At 39.5% G+C, this 15,706-nt stretch overlaps 1 protein-coding gene across 2 annotated transcripts in view; it reads left to right on the forward strand.

Moving 5' to 3' along the window:
* IREB2 (iron responsive element binding protein 2) overlaps window positions 1–15,706 on the forward strand; it is a 62,080-nt gene that overhangs the window by 35,912 nt on the left and 10,462 nt on the right. For both annotated transcript variants that reach the window (XM_024232583.3, XM_024232585.3), the window contains exons 9-16: window positions 1,682–1,853; window positions 3,771–3,871; window positions 8,792–8,908; window positions 10,237–10,396; window positions 11,182–11,317; window positions 13,210–13,294; window positions 13,657–13,813; window positions 14,126–14,250. In XM_024232583.3, coding sequence (XP_024088351.1) covers window positions 1,682–1,853; window positions 3,771–3,871; window positions 8,792–8,908; window positions 10,237–10,396; window positions 11,182–11,317; window positions 13,210–13,294; window positions 13,657–13,813; window positions 14,126–14,250 — 1,053 coding nt within the window. The remainder of the gene's footprint in view (window positions 1–1,681; window positions 1,854–3,770; window positions 3,872–8,791; window positions 8,909–10,236; window positions 10,397–11,181; window positions 11,318–13,209; window positions 13,295–13,656; window positions 13,814–14,125; window positions 14,251–15,706) is intronic.

Consider the following 15,706-nt stretch of genomic DNA (forward strand, 5'->3'; position numbering starts at 1 on the left):
ATTTACCTGGAAAATGTTCCATATATAATTCCAATTTGGATCCCAATCTCAGCATTTTCGGTTAGATTATTGGTACGAAGGCTTTCTGGATACTCCAGCGTAAGGAAACGATAATGCCTCCCTCTCAGCATTTGGTATTGATCCTTCTTCCCTAATTAGAAAAGAATTTGGCATCTTAGAGAAATTATTGATTCAGTGTATGGTACCAAAAGATCAAGTAGTAAATTGGGAATTGCAGGATTATTCCTAAAGGAAAAGGAATATCCCATTATGTTTTTACAGAAATCAATTCTTTACTTTAGACATCCTGAAAATTAATGCTGCTTTTTAGCCTTCTCTAGCTGTTTCTTCCTGACAATATTACTGTGCGTTTTTTGACATTTTAGTTTATTGTTAAAAAATTAATCTATTATATATGTTTACATTTATTGAATATATTATTACTTCTTTTTTGAGATCCTGTTCCATTTGTGATCCTTATAGGAGTAATCCTCTATGTTTTTTTTGATGAGAGCAGCATTTGGTTTGTAATATCTAATCTGTGTTTCTTTCATCCTAAAAAATGTAACCATAAATGAGGAAACATCTTTACACTTAGGGTTTGAGTTTCTGTATCTATAAAAAAGGGTTTGGATTAAGTGATCCCTGGCACTTATAAAATGTTAGGGCTTAATATTATTCATAGATCGAGGATAGTTTCATTCTTAGTCACCTCCGTAGTCACTCTTCCTATACCAATCTGAGACCATTTTACAATTTAGAAAAAACAAATAACTGGTTGGGTTACTTGATAGTATAATAACCAAGAAAAATAATTTTAGAAGGAATTAAGTTTGAAACCACATTAACAAATTCTACCAAAGTGGGATTTGCCTGTGATTACAGATGCTGTAAACATTTGGGCCAGTAGTTATAATTTGAAAAATGTTTATAGCCAGTATATAATTTTTTACTTAAATATACAGTTTCATCAGTCTATTAGTATTTCATTAAGTCTAAGATGCCATCAGTGGTGAGCAAACACCACTGTTTTATGCACTGCTAAGAAAGAATAAGGGGCTGTGCACAGTGGCTCACACCTGTAATCTCAGCAGTTTGGGACGCCAAGGCAGGAGCATCACTTGAGGCCAGGAGTTCAAGACCAGCCTGGTCAACATTGTAAGACCCTGTCTCTACAAAAAAAAAAATTAAAAATTAGCTGGGTGTGGTGGCACATGTCTGTAGTTCCAGCTACTCAGGAGGCTAAGGTGGGAGGATTGCTAGAGCTAAGGTGTTGGAAGCTGCAGTGAGCTGTGTGATCACACCACTGCTCTCCAACCTGGGCAACAGAGTGAGACCCTGTTTCTAAAAGAAAGAAAGAAAAAGAGCTGCCAGCTAAACAGACACACTATTGAGTTGATGTACCCTGATTTCAAATACATGAAAATGTTAATTATAGCCACCTTGAGCTTTCAGGCCCCTTTCTACCCTGATTAACAGTGACATTGGACCAGTCTTCTCTTTACTTCTTATCTTAAAATACTCCCAGAACCAGAATGAGTTGATTCATAAGGACAATGAAGGATCTCATTCCTTCACCATCACTAGTATTGGTTAAAAATTATATTTTATAGTTTTCAGACAATCCTTGCTAATCTTATCTTTGCAATTTTGTATGTGTTTCTGTGTATCCCTTATGTAGCACCTCAGGCAAGTAGGAGTGGCTGGAAAGTTTGTTGAGTTTTTTGGAAGTGGAGTTTCACAATTATCTATAGTTGATCGAACTACAATAGCAAACATGTGTCCGGAATATGGTGCTATCCTCAGCTTTTTCCCTGTTGACAATGTGACATTAAAACATTTAGAACATACAGGTAAGAAGATAAAAGATCATTAGAATAAACATGTTACATTTCCAATGTGTTTGATAATATTTTATAAGTTACTACCTTATACATGTTATTTACTATTCACAAAATTACATTATGTTGAAACAACAACTTTCAAGCAAACATCAGATGTCTTTAAAGAGCGTTGTGTCCTCAAACCCTAGTTCCCTGTGACCCATTGAAAGCAATTTAAAGGAATTATTCAAACCGTTGATCCTGACTTTACTGTTTCCCCATAATAATAGATACCTCCATCTTTACTTAGGGGTCAGAGGTTGCAATTTAATGGAAGTCAGCCTTAAACATATTCACAGCAGTCCCCTTCTACAGCCAAGAGTAGAGGAGCTATCAGACACAGGGGTTTGGGAACCAGTCTTCTATCTAAAGAAGAAGAAGCGCAAAATTTTGCGAAAAACAACATACGACCACAGGTTCCAAATCTTTTTGTAACCTGATTAACTAGGAATTTTGGCCACTCTTCTATTGACTGTTTAGATTAAAATAGAAAGTACCTACAAAACAAGATATGTTGATATTTCATAAGTCTGCTATTTAAAAAGTAAGATCTCTTTTTTTAATCTTTTTAATGAAGTAATCATTGCAGAGTTACTCATTTCTAAGCATAGATACATATTTGGAGGATATATTCTAGTATTCTTCAGTGCATGGGCAGATTATTATGTTAGTTAATCAGACAGCAAAATTGATGAATGGTTATATAGAATTGTGGAGGGAATGATCCCCCAAATGCAAAACTTCTGCATTTAAGTTAGTAGAACATTCAAAGTAGAAATGGTTAGAAGTGCCTCGTTCCTTGCATATTAATCTTGAGTTAAGGTTTTAGTGATTCTGTGTAACAAATTATCCTAAAATTTAGTGGCTTGCACAAGCAGTAATTACTGGTTCATGGTTTCAGTGGGGTCAGTAATTCAGACAGGACACAGTGGGGACAGCTCATCTCTGTTTCATGTCTTGAACCTCAACTGCAAGATTTGAAAGGCAGGGCCTGGAATCCTGAAGGCTTGTTCTACTTGCATGTCTAACAGCAAATTATGAGCTGTCAGCTGAGGACTTAGGTAAGGCTGTCAGGCAAAACACCCTCATGTGGTTTCTCCGTGTAGTCTGGGCTTGCTCACGTGGTAGATTCTCAAGAGTTAGGAGAAAGAGAAATGTCAATAGTATTTGTTTCTTGTTCATCACTGGAATTCAGTATCCTTACCCCCAAAGATTTCAAAATTCCTTACTGAGGCCAGGCTCAGTGGCTTACACCTATGATCCTAGCACTTTGGGAGGCTGAGGCGGGAGGATCACATGAGTCCAGGACTTTAAGACTAGCTTGGGCCACATAGCAAGACCCCCATTTGTACAAGAAAATAAAAAATTAGTCAGGTGTGGCATTACAGACTTGTAGTCCTAGCTACTTGAGAGGCTAAGGCAGGAGAATCACTTGAACCCAGGAGTTCAAAGCTGCAGTGGGCTATGATGGCACCACTGTACTCCGGCCTGGGTGACACAGTGAGACCCTATTTCTAAAAATAATAAATTTATTGGTGGGTTGTGGTGGCTCATACCCGTAATTCCAGCCCTTTGGGAGGCCAAGGCAGGAGGATCTCTTGAGGCTGGCAGTTCGAAACCACCCTATTCAAAAAAAAACAAGACCTCCCCCCCACATCTGTACAAAACATTTGTAAAAAAAAAAAAATTAACCAGGCATGGTGGGGTGCTACTTGGGAGGCTGACATGGGAGGATTGCTTGAGCTTGGGAGGTCAAGGTTGCAGTGAGTTGTGATTGCAGCACTGCGCTCCAGCCTGGGCAACAAAGTGAAACCCTGTCTGAAAAAAATAATAAGTAAATAAATTTCTCATTGCATTTCGTTGTTGTTTTGTTCATCTTCGTTTTAGGTTTTAGCAAAGCCAAACTCGAATCAATGGAAACATACCTTAAAGCTGTGAAATTGTTTCGAAATGACCAGAATTCTTCAGGAGAACCTGAATACTCCCAGGTATATGCAGAATAACCCACCTAGCAGTAAAGAGTATAAATTGTGTAATTCCAGCGCTTTGAAAGGTTGGGGTGGGTTGATTGTTTGAGTTCAAGAGTTTGAGACCAGCCTGGGCAATATGGTAAAACCCTGTCACTGCAAAAAAATACAAACATTAGCTGGGCATGGCTTGCGCCTGTGGTCCCAAGTACCTGGGAGGTTGAGGTGGGAGGATCACTTGAGCCTGTGGGGGCGGAAGTTGCAGTGAGCTGAGATTGTGCCACCGCACTCCAGACTAGATAACAGAGTGAGACTTGTGTCAAAAAGGAAAAAAATAATAATAATAAATTCTGGAGCACCTGACCACCTGGGTTTGAATCCCAACTCTAAGACGTGTTAGCTGTATAACCTTGGGCAATTTATTTAGCCTTTCTGCCTCAGTTTTCTCATCTCTTAGATATGACAATAATATCTACTTCTAAGGATTCTTAGATATTAAAAACAAATTCATAGAATAGTTCCAGACACATAGTAAATACTCAATAAAGGGTAGCTAATCTTTTTGTTTTGCTTTTTGAGACTCAGTCGGGCTCTCTCACCAGACTAGAGTGCAGTGGCACGATCATGGTTCACTGTGGCCTCAACCTCTGGGCTCAAGCTCCCACCTTGCTGGGATTACAGACATGAGCCATCACCATGCTTAACCCCTGTTTTGTTTTAATATTACTATTTTTTTAATATTATTATTTTTTGGACCCTGAGCAGGGTCTCATTTTATTGCCCAGGCCGGTCTCAAACTTCTGGTTTCAGGGGATTCTCTAGTCTTGGCCTCCCAGAGTGCTGGGATTACAGGCATGAGCCGCTGGACCTGGCTGAGGGGGTAGCTATCATTATTATTATTATTTAAGTAATGTTATTGTAGCCCAGTGCTTTTGTTTTATTCATTAATTTTACATAGAGTTTTATTACAGTGAATTTTGTAATATCTTATGAAGTCTAGTTGTGGTTTTTGGGTTTTTTTTTTTTTTTTTTTTTTTGGTAGAGAGAGGATTTTGCCATGTTGCCTAGGCTTGTCTTAAACTCCTGGCCTCAAGCAATTCCTCCTGCCTTGGCCTCTCAAATTGCTGGGATTACAGGTGTAAACCACCAAGCCCAGCCTATGAAGTCTAATTTTTTAGTGTTTAAAATAATAATAGTGACTCTTAATTCTTTGCTCTAATTTATTTCTACTTTATGATAAGAGTAATATCTCCCTTCAGAATAATCAGTTTTGATGTTATCTGCATCTGGTTTACTTGTGTATTTTGCAAAATTCCGCTATTAAAGATACACACTATTATGCAGTCTTATGTGTTGGTTTTAAAGATATTTTACAATCTAAGTAAATACTTACCTGAAATTAGCCAGGAGTAGTGGCATGCTCCCGTGGTTCCAGATCCTCAGGAGGCTGAGTAGGGACCATGGCTTGAGCCCAGGAGGTCAAGGCTGCAGTGAGCTGTGGTCGTGCCACTGCACTCTAGCCTGGGCAACAGAGTGAGACCCTGTCTAAAAAAAAAAAAAAAATCTGTTGGAAATTTATATCAAAATAGGCAGAATTCACTTCCAGGGAAGCCTTAATTTTAATAAAATTCATTTTCTAGGAGTGCATCAAGGATTTCTAACAACATGGTTTTACAGTTTTGGTTAACTGTTCATTAAACTCAATGAGGACAGGAACTTAGGTTTGGTATTGTATCCCCAGCTCCTAGAACAATGCTGGCACATAGTAGATATTCAGTATACATGTTAGGTGAATAAATGAATACATATAGGACGCGTAGAAATTGAATTTGTGTGCTACTTTGGGCAAATCTTTTTACTTCTGATCATTTTCCAATCATTTTCACCTCTATTTATTAGATCTAGTGCTTTGTCCATTTTTTTTCCTTGTGCACATTTTTTAAAATACATAAATGGAAAGAATAAGAACAATGGGAAAACTTTGGTGGTAGAATAAAATGAAATAAATATGCCTGTTAAAAACCCTTGGCCAGGTACGGTGGCTCACGCCTGTAATCCCAGCACTTTGGGAGGCTGAGGCAGGCAGATCACCTCCTGAGGTCAGGAGTTCACGACCAGCCTAGCCAACATGGTGAAACCCCATCTCTACTAAAAATACAAAAAAAAAAAAAATTAGCCAGATGTGGTGGTGGGGGCCTGTAATCCAAGCTACTCAGGAGGCTGAGGCACGAGAATCTCTTGAACCCAGAAGGTGGAGGTTGCAGTGAGCCGAGATGACACCACTGCATTTCAGCCTGGGCAACAGAGTGAGACTGTCTTAAAAAAAAAAAAAAAATCTGGCCGAGCGTGGTGGCTCACGCCTGTAATCCTAGCACTTTGGGAGGCCCGCACTTTGGGAGGCCGAGACTGGCGGATCATGAGGTCAGGAGGTCCAGACCATCCTGGCTAACACAGTGAAACCCCATTTCTACTAAAAATGCAAAAAATTACCTGAGCATGGTGGCATGCGCCTGTAGTCCCAGCTACTCAGGAAGCTGAGGCAGGAGAATCGCTTGAACCTGGGAGACAGAGGTTGCAGTGAGCTGAGATCGCACCACAGTGTACTCCAGCCTGGGCAACAGAGCAAGACCCTGTCTCAAAAAAAAAAAAAAAAAAAATTCCCAGCAGACCAGGTGTGGTGGCTTATGCCTGTAATTACAACCCTTTGGGAGGCCAAGGCAAGAGGATTATTTAAGGCCAGAAGTTCAAGACCAGCATCGTAAGCAAGGCCCTGTCCCTAGAGAAAGGGGATGGATGGCCCGAGCCCATGAGTTTGAAGCTGCAGTGAGCTATGATCGAGTCAGTGCACTCCAGCCTTGAGCGATAGCAAGACCCACCCATGCTGGAGTGCAGTGGCATGATCACGGCCCACTGCAACCTCCACTTCCTGGGTTGAAGTGATTCTCCTGCTTCAGCCTCCCAAGTAGCTAGGATTACAGGCATGTGCCACCATGCCCGGCTATTTTTTTTTTTTTTTTTTTTGAGACAATCTCGCTCTGTCACCCAGGCTGGAGTGCAGTGGCATGATCTCGGCTCACTGCAAGCTCTGCCTCCCAGGTTCATGCCATTCTCCTGCCTTAGCCTCCTAAGTAGCTGGGACTACAGGTGCCTGCCACAACACCTGGCTAATTTTTTTTTTTTGGTATTTTTAGTAGAGACGGGGTTTCACCGTGTTAGCCAGGATGGTCTCAATCTCCTGACCTCATGATCCGCCTGCCTCGGCCTCCCAAAGTGCAGGGATTACAGGCGTGAGCCACCGCGCCCGGCCTATTTTTTTGTATTTTTAGTAGAGACGGGGTTTCACTGTGTTGGCCAGGATGGTCTCAAACTCTTGACCTCAAGTGATCCACCCGCCTCAGCCTCCCAAATTGCTGGGATACAGACATGAGCCACGGCGTCCGGCCCAAGACCCTGTCTCTTAAGAAAAAAACAAAAACAAACCTGACTGTATAAAGAAATAAAACTAAAATCATTAGGATGTTGATTTCAAGAGAAACTTCTTAAATGGCTATTTATGGGCAAAGACTAGGATCGCCTGAATCCATTAAATGAAAGTATAAGTAAGCCAGGTGTGGTTATTCATGCGTGTAATCCCAGCGCTTTGGGAGGCTGAGGCGGGAGGATTGCTTGAGCTCAGGACCAGCCTGGGCAACATAGTGAGACCTCACCTCTACTAAAATTCACATAGCCAGGCGTGGTGGCGCATGCCTGTAGTCCCAGCTACTTGTGGGGCTAAGGCGGGAGGATCACTTGAGCCTAGGAGGTTGAGGCTGCATTTAGTCCTGACTGTGCCACTGCGCTCCAACCTGGGCAACAGAGTGAGACCCTTTCTCAATAAAAATAATAATAAATAAATAAAGTGTAAGTAGTTGGATCAGTCAGAATAAACAGGGATATAAAATAATGTTGAAAGCCATGATGAAAAGTTTCAAGATGGTTATAGTCACATAAAATGCATGAAGGAAATGATAGAAATACCAGAAGAAATAAATAGAAATCTAGTTGGGAAGTGGGATTTTTAACAAAAAATACATTTCTTAACCAAGGAATAAAAGCCTGGGTTGCAACAGGCTAGCCAGTGAAACCCTCTGGAACAGGAAAAAGAACGCTTTCTCTGCTGTGTCCCTTCAGCACCCTCTAGTGACCAGTCTTCACATCATGTGTGCTGACAAAGGAGAAATGTTTACTAACCGTTTACCTCTGTGATCACAGAGCGGGCAAAGGAGGGTGAATTTGGAGCTCAGAGGCAATAAGTTGATAGCTGGCACAGGCATCTGTTTTATCATTGGACATCTGTTAAGACAGCGTTTATTTTTGTGGGAAAAAACACTTGGGAAACCAGATTTTTTTTTTTTTTGAGACGGAGTCTCGCTGTGTTGCCCAGGCTGGAGTGCAGTGACGCGATCTTGGCTCACTGCAAGCTCCGCCTCCTGGGTTCACGCCATTCCCCTGCCTCAGCCTCCTGAGTAGCTGGGACTACAGGCGCCCACCACCACGCCCAGCTAATTTTTTGTATTTTTTAGTAGAGACGGGGTTTCACCGTGTTAGCCAGGATGGTCTCGATCTCCTGACCTCGTGATCCATCCACCTCGGCCTCCCAGAGTGCTGGGATTACAGGCGTGAGCCACTGTGCCCAGCCCCAGATTTTGTATATGCAGTACAATTGGTGTTGTGGTAGTTTAATTGCATACTGATCTACTAGTCTTGATTTTAGCAAATTTTCATGTTTCATACATTTAAATGTGCTTGTTTTAAAATCGGGGTTGAGGGTGTATTATACTATTAAAATAAATTGCATTAAAATAAATACGAATATACTTACTCTGCTTTAGAAAGTAATGCTTCAATTGGAATCTGTCGTAAAGAATTAATTCTAATTCCTTGTTCTTTCTCATTTCTTAGGTGATCCAGATTAATCTGAATTCAATAGTTCCATCTGTTAGTGGGCCAAAAAGACCTCAGGATAGAGTTGCTGTGACAGATATGAAAAGCGATTTCCAGGCTTGCTTAAATGAAAAGGTAGGTTACTTTATTGTTATCCATGTTTTTCAACCCGCTTTGTGCTAAGTAGTAAAGAACCAACAAGGTGATCCATAAACTCAGTTCACTGCTATGTTTTATATATTATGGCACACACCAGCAGCCCCCTTATTTTCCTTCTGTCTAATGTGCAAGTCAGCCATTCGGTAAGCTTGTTCCCAGTTCCATTGTGAGGATCAGAGATTGATTGTGTCTATTTAAATTAAAATTATATACAATTTAAAATTGAGTTTCTTAGTCACAGTAGTCTCATTTTTAAATGCTGAATACATATGGGTCTTGTATTGATGAACAGCATAGATAATTGAATAGTTAACATCATCACAGAAAGTTTTTTTTTTTTTTTTTTTGAGACAGAGTCTCACTTTGTTGCCCAAGCTGGAGTGCAGTGGCACAATCTCGGCTCACTGCAACCTCCCCCTCCCGGGCTCAAGCGATTCTCCTGCCTCAGCCCCCAAAGTAGTTGGAATTACAGGAGTCTACGATCATTCCTGGGTACTTTTTGTATTTTTAGTAAAGACAGGGTTTCACCATGTTGGCCATACTGGTTTTCAACTCCTGACCTCAAGTGATCTGCCCACCTCAGCCTCCCAAAGTGCTGGGATTATAGCCATGAGCCACCGCACCTGGCCTACTGTCATAAAATTTGGTAAATGTGACCGAATAGCAAGTGGTCTCTGGCTTTTGGGGATTTGTATTTTCTGTCTGAGAATCACAGTTTTAGTCTTGTCACTTTCTCTATTCTGAGATCTCTAGTACTTGGCTTTCCTTTCAGAGCCTTTCTTTTTATGATTTCTTGACTTTTTGTTCAGAAAGTGTTAAACTTGTACAAAAACAAAATAGTCCACTGAATTGCCGTGTACCTGTCAATTAGCTTCAATAATTAGCAACTCACAGCCAATCTTGTTTCAGCTATGCTACACTCACACACATAGGATCCCTTTGGAGGAAATCTTCGGGGTCATTTTAACAGAAAAAAATTTGTGCCATCTCTTGAGAATTACTATAAACAGGGATGATTAAGAACAACAAAGCCAAATAAGATCTGGATTCTGGGTGGTAGGCTGGACTCGCTTAGTAGATAAAAGTTTTGCTTGTGAACATCACCAGACTCCTATCGTGCCTATGCAGATTTATGCTTCAGCTGAATTACAACTACTGAATGTTATGGGCCTTTAGCATCACTCACACAAAGGATTTTTAATGTTAAATCATCAAATGTCCGGTGTCTGCTATGTTTTCTGCCGGTCTTTTATTCTGTATATACCCAGAATATTTAGTTTATATTTTTGTGGAAATTTGTATAGGTTGGATTTAAAGGCTTCCAAATTGCAGCTGAAAAACAAAAGGATATTGTCTCCATTCATTATGAAGGAAGTGAATATAAGCTGTCTCATGGATCAGTGGTCATTGCTGCAGTTATCAGTTGTACCAATAATTGCAATCCATCTGTCATGCTTGCTGCAGGTGGGTTGTGGTTTATGGCCATACTTTTTATTTTTCCTTAATTATTGTTAGCTTTTCTGTTATTGTAACTTTCTGTTTCTTAGATGATGCATGAGTGTCTACATTTGATACTGAGAGACTTTCTAGTATTTTAGTTAGGTCTTAAGGAGCCTGAGTTTGATTTATGTTGTTTTTATTACACCGAAGGTAAATTTACTGTTTACTATAACTTACCTATCAATTAATTTTAGGTTGTATCTGCTTCTCTTGTTAATTTAGAACTATAGTTAATTAGCAGGTATTTCTTGATTATCTAGAAGTTAACCATAATAGTGTGGTAGATCTCATTAAAAGTTATGAAAGTAGTAAAAGATCATTGTCTTGGCAAGGATTGTAAATGAAATTAATTTGTATGCCCGTTGGAACAATTCCTTAGTTGTATAAAACCATGTATAATGTGTTACATTGCCCTTAGCTTATTGTAATTATGACTTTAAAATGGTTCACTTTAGAAAAAAGAAGAGAAAAAAATGGTTTTGTTAACATGTACTTATATATGTGCATCTTTTGTTTACATTTGTGTGAATGATGTCAGCCTGTATCTTAATAATTTTCAACATAAAGTCTGTAATTTTAAATTTGTTGTAAATGAAGCAAATCAGTAGAATAAAGTGGACAAAATAATGACAATAAGTTTATGAATTCATACTTTAATCTGTTAAATAAATTACTTCTCACTTTTTACTTTAATATGAGTGAGAGAGGGAAAGAAACATTGCCATAATAAATCATTGTTGGCTATGCAGGTCTTTTGGCTAAAAAGGCTGTTGAAGCTGGTCTGCGTGTTAAACCTTATATAAGAACAAGTTTATCTCCAGGCAGTGGGATGGTTACACATTACCTCAGTTCAAGTGGAGTATTACCATATCTCAGTAAGCTTGGGTAAGTGACAGCTATCGCTCTTCATATTGATATTGGTGTTCAGTAGGTACTGAAGCTGCTTGTTTGTGCCTTTCATATACAAAGAGAAGATAGAAAAAATATGCTTTAGTTTTACTTGCTACCTTGCCATTACCATACAATTTTTGACGCCTTATCACTCAGGAAACATTTTTTGGGCATATCAAATGAGCAAAGCACCAGGTTGGATACACAGAAGTAGGAGATGTGGTCTTAGCTTCAAGATACGTAGTTGGAAAGACAAGACAAACAAGTACAACCAAATAACAGTTACAGTGTAAGAAACGATACCAAGTATGCACAATTTCTGTGAGTTGTGTAGGTCAGTTCAAAAAAGAAAGAAATCTTACAGTTTGCATTTATTAACTGAAAATTGTCTTAATTTTAGTTTTATGAGGTTATTGGGTCTATAATACATAAGTTTAAATTGTCCCTGAACTTTGGAGAAAGTAACTTATGTTTTTTGGACTGGGCGCAGTGGCTCACGCCTGTAATCCCAGCACTTGGGGAGGCCGAGGCAGGCGAATCATGAGGCCAGGAGTTTGAGACCAGCCTGGCCAATATGGTGAAACTTCATCTCCACAAAAAATACCAAAATTAGCCAGGCGTGGTGACGCACGCCCATAGTCCCAGCTACTAAGGAGGCTGAGGTAGAAGAATTGCTTTAACCTGGGAAGCGGAGGTTGCAGTGAGCCCAGATCGTGCCGCTGCACTCCAGCCTGGGCGACAGAGCGAGACTCCATCTCAAAAAGAAAAAAAAAGTAACCTACTTTTTTTATGTAATCCAAAACAATTGATGCTAGTTGTGTGGGGATTTTTTGGTTTTGAGACAGTGTCTTGCTCTATTGCCCACACTGGAGTGCAGTGGTGCAATCACAGCTTATTGCAGCCTTGACCTCCTAGGCTCAAGCAGTCTTCCTACCTCAGCCTCCTGAGTAGCTGGGACCGCAGGTGTGCACCAGCACACCCCTCTAATTTTTATGTTTTTAGCAGAGACAGAGTTTCACCGTGTTGGCCAGGTTCGTCTCAAACTCGTTGCCTCAAGTGATTCACTCGTCGCAGCCCCCAAAAGTGTTGGGATTACAGGCCTGAGCCACCACACCCAGCCTAGTTATATTTTCAGTGTGTATTTTGGAACATATGAGTCATCAATTCCTTTGCAAAACTGATAAATTTTAGATTTTTTTGCTTTTAGAATAGCATCCGAAAGTAATTTAGAGGACTATGCCTATAATCTTTTAGTTATATTATCTTGGATTTATTGTCAGAGACTCTTCTTGGGTTTAACTGGTTGATAGTTGAGAGATTACTCCTATCAGAGTGCCCAATTACAATGCCTCTTTTGGGACCTTTGGTCAGGTTATTATAGCCAGGTCTTCTTTACATTTTAAACTCTTGGATGGAAGTACAGTATCAATTATTTTAAAAGGTCATGTTATATTCCTAGCAAGTAGTATTTGGGGGAATTCTCTTGTACAGTGATAAGTGCTATTAAGGCTCTTCAAAGGTTTGCATTCACCTTTGAGACCAGCCTGAGCATTTTTATTTTTTATTTTACAAAAAATAAAAAAATTAGCTGGTCCTGGTGGCAAGTACCTGTGGCCCCACCTCCTCAGGAGGCCGAGGAGCAGGATTGCTTGAGCCCAGGAGGTTAAGGCTGCAGTGAGCTGGTTCAAATAGCCTGCCTGAGAGTTAGACTTGATTGCTCAGAATCTTCTGAAGTGAATATATTGATGAAGGTTAATCTATGTGTCATGAATAGTCTTTTAAGTAATCTTATTACAGCGATAGAAATACAAGATAAGACTTGTCCTTTCTCTATAGATGTTGTGATGTGCTATTCAGTCACTCACATTTTTTTTTTTGAAATGCAGATTTGAAATCGTTGGCTATGGATGTTCAACTTGTGTGGGAAATACAGCACCTTTATCAGACGCAGTTTTAAATGCAGTAAAACAGGTAAAATGTGTGGATTGGCAAATGTGATTTTTTTAACTATGTTTTGTTATTAAATTACAGAAAATATATATTGATGTGTTTATATTTCTGTAAACTCTGCACCTCTTGGCAATAGTAACCTGTGACTCTTTAAATGATTCAAAGAATCATTTGTAGATCCTTGAAATAATTCCTTCATAATACAAGGAATTGATTTAGTTTATTTGCAAGATGGATAGTTCTGTATTTAAAAATTAGTAATATGTTTTTTGGTTAATCTTGCCCTCAGACTTTAATATTTAAGATTGCTTATATATGATTATCCAAATTTGTACCATCTCTAGAATTGAATTTATTTGTTTGTGTGTTTGTGTTTTTTTCAGGGTGATTTGGTTACCTGTGGAATTTTATCTGGAAACAAAAATTTTGAAGGTCGTCTTTGTGATTGTGTTCGTGCCAATTATCTTGCCTCTCCACCCTTAGTGGTAGCTTATGCCATAGCAGGCACAGTGAATATAGATTTCCAGACAGAACCTTTAGGTATCTTTTCCTTTATGTATATGTATACCTACACATACTTTTCCCAATAGAAGTCGTTATGTTTTTGAAATGTTTCTTAGACCATCTATTCTTTGAATTATTTCAGGAAGACGTATGATAATGTGTAGTTATTAATTTCTGTGTTTATGTGAAGAAAATAAAATGTGCAGGTAATTAGTTCTTCCCGCCGCTTAAGCCTGAAGCACCCTGTTGAATCATTTACTTGATTTCCATGATATGTCTTTGAAAAGGTGTGAACATTTTCAGAGAGTTATTTTTTTACTGATTATCATGTTCAAAAATTTTAACCAGGTACTGACCCCACCGGCAAGAACATTTACCTGCATGATATTTGGCCTAGTCGAGAAGAAGTTCATCGAGTAGAAGAAGAACATGTTATACTCTCCATGTTTAAAGCATTAAAAGATAAAATAGAAGTAAGAGTCTTATGTGTTTCTTAAATAGTTTAATCAATTTTCAGTGTTCTTTTATTTCATATATCTTCTGAATAGAATAAAAATTAAAATTACATTATTTTGAATACAGTTTGTAATGTGTAATAGTAAGTTTGTATCTGGAATCTGTAGTTAAAAAGAAAATGGCGGCTAGGCACAGTGGCTCACACCTGTAATCCCAGCACTTTGGGAGGCCGAGGCAGGTTGATCACGTGAGGTCCGGAGCTCAAGACCAGCCTGACCAACATGGAGAAACCCCATCTTTACTAAAAACACAAAACAATTAGCCAGGCTTGGTGGCGCATGCCTGTAATCCCAGCTACTCAGGAGGCTGAGGCAGGAGAATTGCTTGAACCTGGGAGGCGGAGGTTGCGGTGATCCGAGATCGCGCCACTGCACTCCAGCCTGGGCAACAAGAGTGTAACTCTGTCTCAAAAAAAAAAAAAAAAGAAAAGAAAATGTCTTAAGAGTATCAGAATTCATTAGTGTTGATTGGATGGTCCGTACAGCAAACCACCATGCCACACATTTACCTATGTAACAAACCCGCACATCCTGCATATGTACCCCAGAAGTTAAAATAAAAGTTGAGGGGGAAAAGAAAGAATTGATTAGGTGTTCAGAATACATCATTGAACAAAACACAGAATTCTCCTGGGGAGAGGCAAATAAGCTGTAAAGAGAATAATTAGATAAACTATGCAATATTTATTAATTTTTATTATTTATTTTTTGGTGTTTTTTGGGAGATGGCGCCCCACTCTGTCACCCAGGCTGGAGTGCAGTGGCCTAAACCAGCTCACTGCAGCCTTAACCTCCTGGACTCAAACAATCCTGCCCCTCAGCCTCCGGAGTAGCTGGGGCCACAGGCGCTCACCACCAGGCCCAGCTAATTTTTTATTTTTTGTAAAATAAAAAATACAAAATGCTCAGGCTGGTCTCAAAACTCCTGGACTCAAGTGATCCGCCCACCTCAGCCTCCCAAAGTGTTGGGATTACAGACGTGAGCCACTGTGCCTGGCCTAAGAAATGGTGAGATTTTTGGCTATAGTTTGAAGGCTTTGATGTGGAACAAATACATTGAAAAAGCAGAGGTTTTTCTCCATTGTAACATTCTTAGACATTAACAGCATACCTCATACATGTTTAATCTCTCCGTAGCAACATATAGAAATCTTTCTAAATTCTTTAACTTTTTTGGACTCTGTAAAGTCTTTATGTTCAGTTTATATTGAAACTTGCCCCTTAGAGTGTTCCTGAAGATCTGGTATACTAGAATTTGAGGAGCAAATTTTTAATCATTCTGTCCAAAAACGTCATGATTTTTTAGAACACACTGTTTTGGCTGGTCATGGTGGCTAACGCCTATAATCCCAACACTCTAGGAGGCCAAGACGCGTGTATCGCTTGAGCTCAGGAGTTTAAGACCAGCCTGGGC

Source organism: Pongo abelii, chromosome 16 (genome assembly GCF_028885655.2).
Source record: "Pongo abelii isolate AG06213 chromosome 16, NHGRI_mPonAbe1-v2.0_pri, whole genome shotgun sequence".
Taxonomy (NCBI): Eukaryota; Metazoa; Chordata; class Mammalia; order Primates; family Hominidae; genus Pongo; species Pongo abelii.